At 42.6% G+C, this 11,671-nt stretch overlaps 1 protein-coding gene across 2 annotated transcripts; it reads left to right on the plus strand.

The window, feature by feature from the left end:
* Positions 1–3,840: 3,840 nt before the first annotated feature.
* ogfr (opioid growth factor receptor) lies at positions 3,841–9,647 on the plus strand. 2 transcript variants are annotated; one of them, XM_043237792.1, is made up of 8 exons: positions 3,972–4,099; positions 4,781–4,844; positions 5,380–5,448; positions 5,532–5,613; positions 5,724–5,802; positions 6,570–6,636; positions 6,715–6,863; positions 8,059–9,647. In XM_043237792.1, the coding sequence occupies exons 3-8, from the start codon at positions 5,422–5,424 to the stop codon at positions 8,993–8,995; spliced, it is 1,341 nt and encodes a 446-aa protein (XP_043093727.1). In that variant the 5' UTR covers positions 3,972–4,099; positions 4,781–4,844; positions 5,380–5,421; the 3' UTR covers positions 8,996–9,647. The 2 variants fall into 2 exon arrangements, with proteins under 2 accessions (XP_043093726.1, XP_043093727.1); XM_043237791.1 differs by lacking the exon at positions 4,781–4,844 and having other exon boundaries at positions 3,841–4,099.
* The last annotated feature ends 2,024 nt before the right edge of the window (positions 9,648–11,671 follow it).

The raw sequence follows: 11,671 nt of genomic DNA on the forward strand, positions 1-11,671 counted from the left end.
TAATGAAACATGAGTACACATGTAAATCATTTAATCTTAAAGTGTATGTATGTTAAAATCCATCATTCATAACGACGTCTTTGATCTCATCCTTTCGGTCATGACCCAAAGCTCATGACCATAGATGAGAGTAGAAAGACAGATCGACTGGTAAATCGAGAAACTCAAGCCAATTGGGCTCAATAGGACTCCTCAATAGGTCAGCCACTGCTCCGAACAGCCGCGTCGACAATGGAGGCAGAGAACATAGTCCACTCTGAATCAGTGTCTACTACCTCCCTCGGGATCCGGTCAAAGCTTTGACAGTGGTGGGAGTTGAAGACCCCCCCTGACATGGTGCTCTGCCAAATGTTCCCAACAGACCCCCACAGTATTTTTGGGCCTGCCGAGTCTGCCCAGCTTTCTCACAGACCAACGGATTGAACTCATCACCAGGTGGTGATTAGATGGCAGCTCTCTCTTCACCCGAGTGTCCAAGACATATGGCCAGAGGAAACAAGATGAAACAAACACAAAGTCGATCGTTGACCTCTGCCCTAGGGTGTCGTGGTGCCATGTGTACTGATGGACACCCTTATGCTTGAACAGAGTCAGGGCACTTTCCAGCACCCCTAGAGACCCAAAGAAGTCCAGGTACTCTGCCCTGCCATTCGGCCCGTAGGCACACATGACAGAGACTTATTCCCAAGCCGAAGGTGCAGGGAGGCGACCCTCTCACTCACTGGCTGAACTCCAACACATGGCAGCTAAGCAAGCCCACACCAGCCTGCCATCTCTCACTGTGGGCAACACCAGAGTAGTGGAGAGTCCAGCCCTTTTGAGGAGATGGGTTCAAGAGCCTGAGCTGCACTTGGAAGGGAGCCCGACTACCTCCCGCACTACCTCAGACTCCTTCCCCTCCAGCGAGGTGACATCTCATGCCCCTAGAGCCATATCCTGTGTCCAAGGATTGGGACGCTGAGGTCCCCGACTTCAGCTGCTGCCCAATCCACAGTGCACTCGCCCTTACTGTCCCTCCAGCATGCATGCGTGTCCCAACCCCAGGCCTGGCTCCAGGGTGGGGTACTGAGTGACATCACAACCTCTTTTAAATTTCTCTTTATAAGGGGCTGTGAACCGCTCTTTGTCTGGCTTGCCACCTAGGACCTGTTTGCCTTGGGAGACCCTACCAGGGGCATATTCCCCCAGACAACTTAGCTCCTAGGGTCAATCAGGCACTCAAACCCCTCCACCACATTAAGGTGGCAGTCCCAGGAGAGGTACTGTAACAACAACTGACCGAAAAAACAAAAAAACACCACTGAAACAAAGGAGTCTGAATGTAAACAACCAACATTACAGTGCAGCTATGGCTAGGCCTATACACTGATACAAGTGTTTAGAAATGAAGACAAAAAAGTGCTAAAATTAAAAGGTGGTGGAGGAGTCTAAGTTGAAGACAGGCAGGTAGAAGGTTCAGGGATGGTGTGTGCCACCCAGATACACCACATCACGTCTCCCAACACTGGGAGCATAGCGTAGAGATGTACAATATACATGGTCATTTCAGAATAGGCAGTCAGTTTGGGGCGGATATAGATACATATCACAATCTATCAGTTCCCCAGAGTACAGTCGGATCTCACCCTTAGCAAAAAGAAATGGACAGTATTTTATAATTAAACAGCAAGTATTTTGAGTGTGTTGTTTATCATATTTGTATTTATAAAAAAGCAAAAGAACTGAAATTATTTCACATTTATCAGTAGCACAGCTGAAATAACGCAATATCTGCCTTTGATCTCATAGGCATCTGTTCCACTCTGAGAGGGCAGAACTGTCTTGGCTGTGTTTATTTCACTCCTCCCCTCATCTCCATATCAGACAACCATAACGTTGAAGCATGTAACTTATAAAAGCTGTCAAATTGTCTCATGAGATAATATGTGATCCCAGCCTTGGCGTTGATTTCACCTGCAATCAATGCGTTGGTGGCCATTCATTTCAAACACTAATAGCAACCTACTAAAAACAGCCAAAAAACATCCTAACAACTCTCTAGCGACACCCAAGTGTAACCTTAAAGGTCTGTTCACACAAGCACGATAACCTTTAGCATCCACACCAGAGAATGATATCGTCTGTTTATTCTAAGCATACAGGCGTTAAATTCTTAAGGTTGTGATAGCAGGAAGGATTCTGACAATCAATGTTTGTATTATTCATCAGCTAAAAAAAACTTTATGAAAATGATTTCAACAATATTGTTTTCCTGTGCCTTATTGTTGTTGTTGTTGTGGTGTGGACCCTGCTATTCTTTAATATTGAGAAGGATTTTTATAGTTATCGTGCTTGGTGTGAACAAGCCTTTACACATCTACTCACCTCACTTAGTTTCAGTAGGATTAGAATCTGGGTTTCACGTGGAAAAGCACATCCTTTAACATCAGTCGCTGATATGCCTCTTCAGATCAGAGGGATGTTCTCCTGCTCTTCTGCTCTTACTATTTCAGGACAAGAAAAGCAACCATGTAAATTCTTTAAAGATTGGCATAACAGTTCAAGCAAATAATGGCAATCTGCTTTTAGATGCGAAAGCCAGTACTTTAACATTTGCGGCAGATAATTCATTTATCTATTATTTTCTCATTACTCCCTAATAAAATATAACTGATTAACTCTGTCTGACGGTGGAGATCCAGGTTGTAAATGTACATTTGCTTAAGGGGTGTATAATTCTCCAAGTTAGCGACCAATAACCCATTAACTAACTAGCATGGAACGATAAAAACCTCATCAGTGGTGAAAATAGTGACTAAGGTTTAAACACTCCCTCTCACATTTTAATACCACAGAAAGAAAGAAAGGTGCATTGTATAACGTTCCCTTTAACTCCTGATGGCTGACAGCAGAACAACCTTTTTTTTTTTTCAAACATGTAATATTGCTCCCTTAAAAGTGAAGTGAAACGTGACCAAGTATGGTTCCATTCAATTGTATTTCCTGCCTCTTACCCGGGGCCGGGTGACCTCCTTCTCCACAGACACTCCAGCTCTTCTGGGGAACACCGAGGCGCTACTCAGGAAACTCATTTCGGCCGCTTGTATACAGGATCTCATCCTTTCGGTCATGACTCAGAGCTATTCTTTTTATAGCGCAAAGCGTCATGGTGTTCTGTTCCTTGAATGAATTTGTTTTTGAAAGAATGGCATGATCCAGTGATAGAACCTGCATAGCCTTCCACCCTCCCTAAATAGTATTCAGAACTACTTTAAGAATTAGAATTTAAGATGGCTAGCATGCATATTGGGACGCTTTGAATCAATCATTTTAACAAATAGTATTATTTGAATGATTCAATGGATTATTTATTAAAACAGTGACCTGCTGCCACCTACTAAAATTTATTTCTCCATGTCGGACCTAAACATTCTGCGACATATTCTTTATTTATCAATATCAATATTGATTTATTAAAGTCCTTCATTTCAGGCCTCAAAAGAAACAAATAGTTCTTTTAATAAGCCGTATTTTGTATAATGAAAGCTTTGTTGAAAGTGCACGTATGAACCAATCAGAACAGCTATGGGGCGACACATGCCCCGCCCTTCACTCCTCGTTTTTGCGCCACTGTTGGAGATTACGGTATTCTCAGCTGAAAGTCCATTTTCAATGGTAATATTTCAGAAATCATATCTGGTGTTGTTTATGCATAGTACGCAACCATTTATTTGATAAGACCAAAAAAAAAGTGAGCATGTCTGTCCTGGGTTAAAAAAAAAACTCCACAGGGTTACAATGAGCTTGCTCCCATGTAATAGTAAAAAGCGCTGCTGCTGGAGGGTCAGCCTGCACTAGAGAGTGAGGGAGTGAGGGAGGGAGTGACTGTGGGGAGCGCAGTGAGTGAGTGAGTGAGTCAGGCCGCCGAGCACTGCTCATCCAATGGAGCTGTGCGGATCCCCGTCCCACTCTAGCTTACCGATCACGTTTATCACCGTGCACATGATCTTCAGGGATGGACGACGATCTGGTGTGTGAATATGACTCCACCTGGGACACGGAGAGCGACGGGGACGAGCTGGAGAACACCGGCCGCAGCAAGAAAACACGGCCCGCTTTCGTAAGTGACTCTGTCTGGTTCCCCGCGACCTGCGGGGCTTATACTCTTTCGTCCCTCTCTGGACTGGGCGCTGCGCGTGGGCTTCACGCAGACTCTCTTTCCCCTGTCTCTGCCGGGCTGCGAGCGGGGTTTCACACACTGACCGTGCGCCGCGCTTCTCGGAGCAGCCGTGTGTTTGATGTTGTTTGTGTTTGTGTGAGAGACGCTCCCGCGGCCCCACGCGCTCCGTACCCCGCTAACGCTCGAGGAGGGGACGTGTAGACGACCCCCTCGACGGCTCATTTCTTTACACTCGCGTTACTTCTAACATTTGATTGTGTTTGATAGAATAGCACGCTAGCTAGTTAATATCGGAGCCGCTGACCGGAAATGCGTCACTCGCAGCCGATCTCTACATCATCTGCCGGACGTCACGTTAAGGCCACAGACGATAGCAAGTTGTTCGAAACGCATTCGGTCTGCTATTTTTCAGTCTTTCGCAGCGTTTGCTCACGAGTCTGGAAACTAACAATATAATGGAGACATACATTGGATTTTAAAGAGGACCGCGCGACTCTCGCGTTTTGTCGGAAAAGCTGATATATCGAATAAGGCCTGTAATCATTTGTGTCCTTCAGAGATGCTTTTCCTAAAAATGACAGTTTGGTACAACACAGTATTTCCTTACACTCTTTTACACAGGTGAGATGGCAAGAAGAATGTGTCTCTCCTCTTCAAATAGACACACAGTCACAGTCAGATACAGGTTAGCAAATGATCATCATCCAATGTGTTCATATAGGAGATAAAACAGAGTAAAAACATATTTACGTCTTTAGCTGTTAAATCACACACAGCATGACAATGAATAAAAAGCCACCTAGATAAGCTTAATAACCTAGATAAAATTATTTTTGATATTTATCTATGAATTTGAGTTGGTTCTGTGGAGAAGTTTTTTTTTGGTTTAGAGTAAAATGCATACTATTAATAATCAGACGGAGGAATTCTTTGCTGAATCGCTGGAGCAGCATTGAAAGGTGTAGGAGAAATTTGACAGGAAGCTCTTACAATGACTGGCATGAGCAAAACGGTCCTAAACACAGCACGCTTTCGCCTTCATCTGAGGAGAAACAAAAAAGACCGCTATAGCTGCTTGGACACACGTAGTTGTAAACATTTATAATTTACTAAATGAGTCTGAAATGTTAAAGAGCCACTGTTCTCCACGAATCTATCAAGAACAGTTTGGAAATTGAGACAAATTAAAGCAGTTGAAACTAATGCTTGTTTCTCTGCAGTGGTCCAACTCCTCCTCAAGAAACCTCAGAGCGGCTAAGGACATGCAGAACTACAGACACGGATATCCAGTAAGAGTTCGCCGTTTTCTCTCAAAATAAGTGCTCTTTGAACAAACCCCTGTTGTGCTGATGTGATGATCTTCTATCTGTAGAACATTAATGAAGAGGAATGTCCAGAAGAGAGAATGACTAATTTAAAATTCTATCTGAATGAAATTAAATCATCTCCTGATGGTACGTCTTTCTCTTGAGCTGCAAAAGCGCTTCTCTAGTAAGAGTGTATTGCACTTCTTTTCCTGCTTGGTTTGTTTTCAAGCTCTTGTCTTATTCCTTGTGCTCCTCAGATGTGTCGATTGAGACATTTCACACCGAGTGGAGAACCGATTACAAAAGACTGGAGAGAGTTCACTCCTACATTCAGTGGTAAGAAACGCCTCTTTATCGATCACGTTGATCCTCGTGAGAATTGCTTGGTGACCGTATCTTTGCTTTGGAATAGGGCTGTAACGCCACAGAAACTTCTTTAAATAAATTCTATAGTGAAAATGTAGCTTAACTATAGGAGGCCTTTTACAGCCTGGTCCCCACCGGGACGATGATCACGGACGCTAATCGCCTGTGTTTCAGGGAGATGCTTGTCTTTGTGTTCATACACTGGCAAAGTTTCTGGATAAATACACACTGCTGTGACCCTCCCCTGCCCAAAAGCAGCCATCTGTGAATGAGAGTCCAAAGCTGTTTCCCTTTACAGTTGCTGAGTGAAAGGAGAGTTTTTTTTATTGACAGTACATGCATTTATACACTTTATTGAAAAGGATGAACCGCTTGTTATGCACATCATACATCAGTCCACTATTTCTGCACGTTTCCACCAGGTTGTGTTTTACTGTAACTTCAGCCTTTTTAAAATGCTGCTATTTGAACTGAGGCATTTATACAGCAATCGGGAAAAAGCCACTTGAAAAAGGGCCAAAACAACATTTTTTGTATAAATTTCCTAAGAAAAAAAAAAAGTGTTTTTTTTAAATTAGAAAGGTGATACTTAGTTTCTTACAATATATCAAACTGTAAGTTTCCAATGAAGTTCCAGTCACACAGTGGTTAAAACAGCACACGAGACCCGTACTGAGAATCTTCAGTATGAATGTGTGAACCCTTACTTTAGGAACTCAAAGCTGTGTTGTTTGCAGGTTGTTTCCTTTGCGAGAGCCCGGAGTTAACTACATGGCTGCGGAGCTCACCAAGAAGGAAATCCAAGTAAGTCGTGACAATCCCCAACTCTAATAAACCCTGATCCAGAGACACTGAAGCTGGCTCTCGTCCTGTCATCTGCAGGCCTTCAAGGAGAGCGATGAAGCTAAGAGCCGTCTCCTGGACTCCTACGAGCTCATGCTCGGCTTCTACGGCATACAGCTGCTCAACAGAGAAACCGGGGAGGTGAAGCGCGCTGAGAACTGGAGAGAGAGATTCGCCAATCTAGAGAGGTGAGGGGACTTCGAGCAGCAATCATTAAACCTTCCTTCAGATGAAACTCTGTTTGTTGCTCTTCTTGTTTACAGAAGTATTCCTCACCAGTACTTTCATAGTGTCTTCTTAATGCTGTTTTGGTTATGGATATGAGTCGTCTGTGCCAAATGACTTTTATCATGTGCTAGTGCAGTTTTGTTTCCTACAGAACATCCTGCTTGTTCAAGCGCTTTCTTTTGTTTCTCTTCTGTAGGGTATATTTACACTAGCTTGTTGGCTGGTTACAGTAACTCTGCATCCAGTTATTGGTGGCATGCATTAATAATTAATCATTTGAATTAAACTTGACTGTATTTATTTTGTTAGCACACATTGAGGTGAACCATTCAATCCACAAAAATATGTTTGCCTTCATGATCTTTAACTGCTCCTCCCCTCTAAAAGGGTGGGTCTTCTCTGATGAGGTCAGTGGGCATGAGCGTGTAAGTGTTCACTTCTGAATGAAACGCCTACTTTACTACATCCAATCAATTCTGAGGTGCAGATCATACAAAATGTAGTATGAATAGCACACAATCCTGCAATTTTAACAGTGCATCTAATAGCATCTATTGCTACACTTGATGCAGTTAGCCACTGCCATGACATAACCCCTTTTCTATTGTAAAAACCAAACTGTCCAAATGAATCAAACTTTTGATGTTTGTTCTGGATTACTGCCTGGATTATTGGAAGATCCAACCATGGGTCATTATATGATTTCTAACAGAAGCAGTCAGCTGTAGGTTTATTTTGTTGTTGAGAAAATCTATGATGCCATTGAGAAATCCAGGACCTCTGGCAGAAAAACAAGCCCACGAGATCCAGCAGTATAACTAACAATGAGCATGGAGCACTTTTTTTATCCCTGTTTGTACTAAACCCATCTGGTAGCTTTTTTACATTTCATCTGACCATAGAAGCCAGTACACAAAACAAATCTGCAGTTTACCGAAGGGCTTTCCAGACAGCATAGTGACTTTTGACTCCAAATAAAAAGTGAAGGGCAATTGGGTGCATTTGCTAGAGAAAAAATTAATTCAAAACTTTATTTCAAAATGACACGTGGGCTTATAGAGTGTATGAGGATGTATTGAAACCTTTACACTCTTTCTTTATTTCCAGACAGTCCTTCTCACATGCCACTAAAAATGATTTCACATTTGCTTTCAGAAACATGCACAACAATCTCCGAATCACAAGGATACTCAAGAGCCTGGGAGAGCTGGGTTTTGAGCATTTCCAAGCCCCTCTGGTGCGATTCTTCCTGGAGGAGACCCTGGTTAGAAAGACCCTCAGCAGCGTCAAACGCAGCGTACTCGACTACTTCCTGTTCGCTGTGCGGGACAAGCGTGAGCGCAGGAAGCTGGTGCGCTTCGCCTTCCAGCACTTTGAGCCCAAAGACAAGTTTGTGTGGTGCCCCAGGAAAATCCAAAAACGCTTCAAGAAGAAGTCGGAGAAGCGGCAGAACTCTTCAGCTGGTAGCGGCGGAGAGAGCGCAGCACAGGACGAAGGTCATTCACGATACAAAAACAAGGATGCAGAAGCCGCCAGCGAGCCAAAACACAGCAAGCCGGTCGCTGAGCTCACAGACGCAAAGAAGCAAGTCGACAGCGACTCCGTAATGAGAGCGGAAGATCAGGAGCCCAATCCAGACGCTGCTTCTGTACAATTGGCTCTTACTAACGGCACCGCTGTTAACAACGGAGAGACTGTTAGCGACGAGCCACGCTGTGCTGAAGACCAGCAAGTCTCCCAGAAGCCTGAGCGAGCGGCGGAGGCTCCGGATGCTAGCTGCGAGCGTGTAGCCGCTCTTAACACAGGATCGGCAGACTGTGACGACTCTCGGGACGAGACGGACCGTCTGCTCTGTCCTGCTGACTCTCAGGAGGAGCCGGAGGGAACGAGTGAGGATAGGACAGTGACTGACAGCCCTAAACACAACACACCAACACAGTCTGAGAAGCTTCCCAGGCCTGGCCTGACCCTGACCAGCATCCAGCCAGAGAACCATGAGAAGAACGCAACGAACTGCAACCAGGCTAACGGATCAGAGACCGAAGAGCCAATGGACATTGTGGACACAAGTTCATACCTCGCCCACGAATGACTCCCGAACACCACGAAGCACTGAAAATTGACACTTTATGAACTTCTTATGAACTGATATGAGATATGAACTGAGCTGTTTTTTAAAGAGGGTTCGTTCTAACAGGTTTTCTGTGCGGTGGGGCCAAATGTTCTTGTTATAGCTGTTTTTTTTTCTAGTTTGAATGTTTATTTGTCCATACTTTTTCTTAAACTGAAACTGTGAAAGAGGAATGTACATTCATCTATTGATGAGAATATGTCCATAGTAAAACCATAGAGTTAGGGTCTTGTTTTTCAGCAGATACACTGTATTTTTGCTGATGAAATTCTCTTTCATGTTTTTAATGCTATTCCTGAATTCAACTGAAAGAGCTTGTCTTTTACTAAGCTAATTTCTTAGTTTCTAAAATGTTAATTTACGGTCATAAACTAAAGAAGCGTTAATAAGCCCTATGATCAGACGTTTTAAAATCAATTCCTTGAATGTGCAGCAATGCAGTAACTCCAGATTAAAACTCTTCCCACGGTACCATGAATAAACCCTTCATGTTTCATTTAATGTTTATATATTGTTTTCTGTTGTTTTAAAATAACTAATTAAATTGTACATTCTTTTTGCTCAATTGCTTAAGCTCAGTAATAATAAAGGCAGAAGAATTTAAGGGAATAAAGGAAATGTGTATGATTTGTCACTTTGATGTATTTAAACCTATTCCTATTCCATAGTGTTTTAGGTCCATTTGAACCATTTAAGAAAAGGAGACACAATGCATACTATATACTATGTTACATGCAGTTGTGTGTATATATATGTAACATATTTGATATGATACAAGACAGGAATTATAGGGGTTCCTCCAGGACCTGGTTTGGACAGCCCTGACCTAGATAAACCTCAGGCTGCAGACTTCCACACTCTTTTTGATCTCAAGAGAGAATTGACTACGGCTGCTCACATTTACACACAGCCCTGCCACATTGATCATTGGATCACATCGCATCACTTCCTCCTCTTAACCTCAACGTGATTCCTGACAACACATAGCCCTCTACTTTTTTTCAGCTATCTGCTCTGATTTCATATGTGCTTCCTCCCTCTAAACAGTGAGAGCGTTAATCAACTTCCTCCAGACCAGCCGGCCTCAAACTCTCACATGCTCTCAAAAGTAATTTCAGCTGATGACTGTGCCACATTCTTCATTAATGAGATTACAACCACCAGTGCACAATTCTCCACACCGCAATCTGTCAAGCACACCTTACCAGCAAACATACACTGAAGTCAAACTCGTACTTTACAATCATCCTACTACTTGCCTGCTTTCTCCTGTTCTATCTCATCTCCTTCAAACCAGTTCTCCTGCACTCATTCGTATCATTAACACATTCCTTCCTATCGTTTTTTTTCTGCCTTGCTCTGTTGTTGAAGACCTAAGACTGGCGTTTTGTTGGGTCTGTCTCCTGAGTCTTACCTCACAGATAGGCCCTTCAAGGTATCTTGGAGATCTGAGTTGTCCATGTTTCAGTATTTACCTCCCACTTTCTCGTATATAAAAGTTTACTACTGTTAGAGTACAATCAGTGGAGAAGAAAATATATTTTTTATTATCATTACGGTGGTCATGTTTGCTGTAGTTGGGCTCTTGAGCCCTGACTCTTGTTTAATTATTGAAGCTGAATTATAGCACAAGCCAAAAGAAACGGTGCGTTGGGTGTATCTTATACGTCCCAGAAAGGCACTGTGGCCACCACCGGGTGCCTTCAAGAACTTTTTGAAGACGCTGACTGTATCATCTCCATCTAAACAACAAAAATGTGAATTTATGTACTCAATTTTTAAAAGTTCGTTGTAAGCATTTCATTTGCTTACTTATAATTAATGTGTTATAAAATGTTATTTTATAGTATTATTTATAGTATATAGTGTTTTAATGTGTTTAATCCAAGCATTCATTAATACAGAAAATTCACCTACTTTTCAAAGTATACACACAGCATACTGCAATCTAGTAGTAGTTGGTGTGTTAAATAATGCATGCAGGGAATAGTGCTAGCTGATAGTTGGGACATCCCCGCTAGACATAGTATTATTTTATTTCTAACTCAGCTGCAAGACACTTAGCAATATTGAGTGGTATTTATTGTCGTACACACAGAATGTTACAGCAGCTCGGTGACGCCATTAAAGCATTAACACAACAAATATAAACGTGTGAGATATGAGTGTTTTAAACATATGTGAACATGATGATTGAAAAAACACAGTACTGTTAAAGTAGCACTGATCCAGAACTGAAGATAATGAAGTGATTAAGTACATGTTGATGTGTATTAGTGATGAACACCTGCTGTTAACAATCACTGAAGCCACGGCCTTAGATAAAATCCAGCTTCACTCATTACTCAGCAGTTATTTGTGTCAGATGCTACACTACAGAAGCTTTTATTGATGTTTTATCAGAGGATTAAATGTTCGATGCCGCCATCATCAGGTCAGGGTTTATTTAACTGTGAATTAGAGATGAGAAAGTATCACTCATTCCACAGTCGAAATAAGCTTTAAATAGCAATAAAGCAATTCTTTTGAGGAGGCAGAAGAACCGCACACCTCCGCTCAGCGCCTCGTGAGAACTTCTTCTCCGTCTATGTTTGTCTGTTTGATGGAAGCAGCATGTAACTCGCTCGTGTGTGTGTT

The sequence above is a fragment of the Puntigrus tetrazona genome, chromosome 4 (genome assembly GCF_018831695.1).
Source record: "Puntigrus tetrazona isolate hp1 chromosome 4, ASM1883169v1, whole genome shotgun sequence".
In the NCBI taxonomy this organism is placed as follows: Eukaryota; Metazoa; Chordata; class Actinopteri; order Cypriniformes; family Cyprinidae; genus Puntigrus; species Puntigrus tetrazona.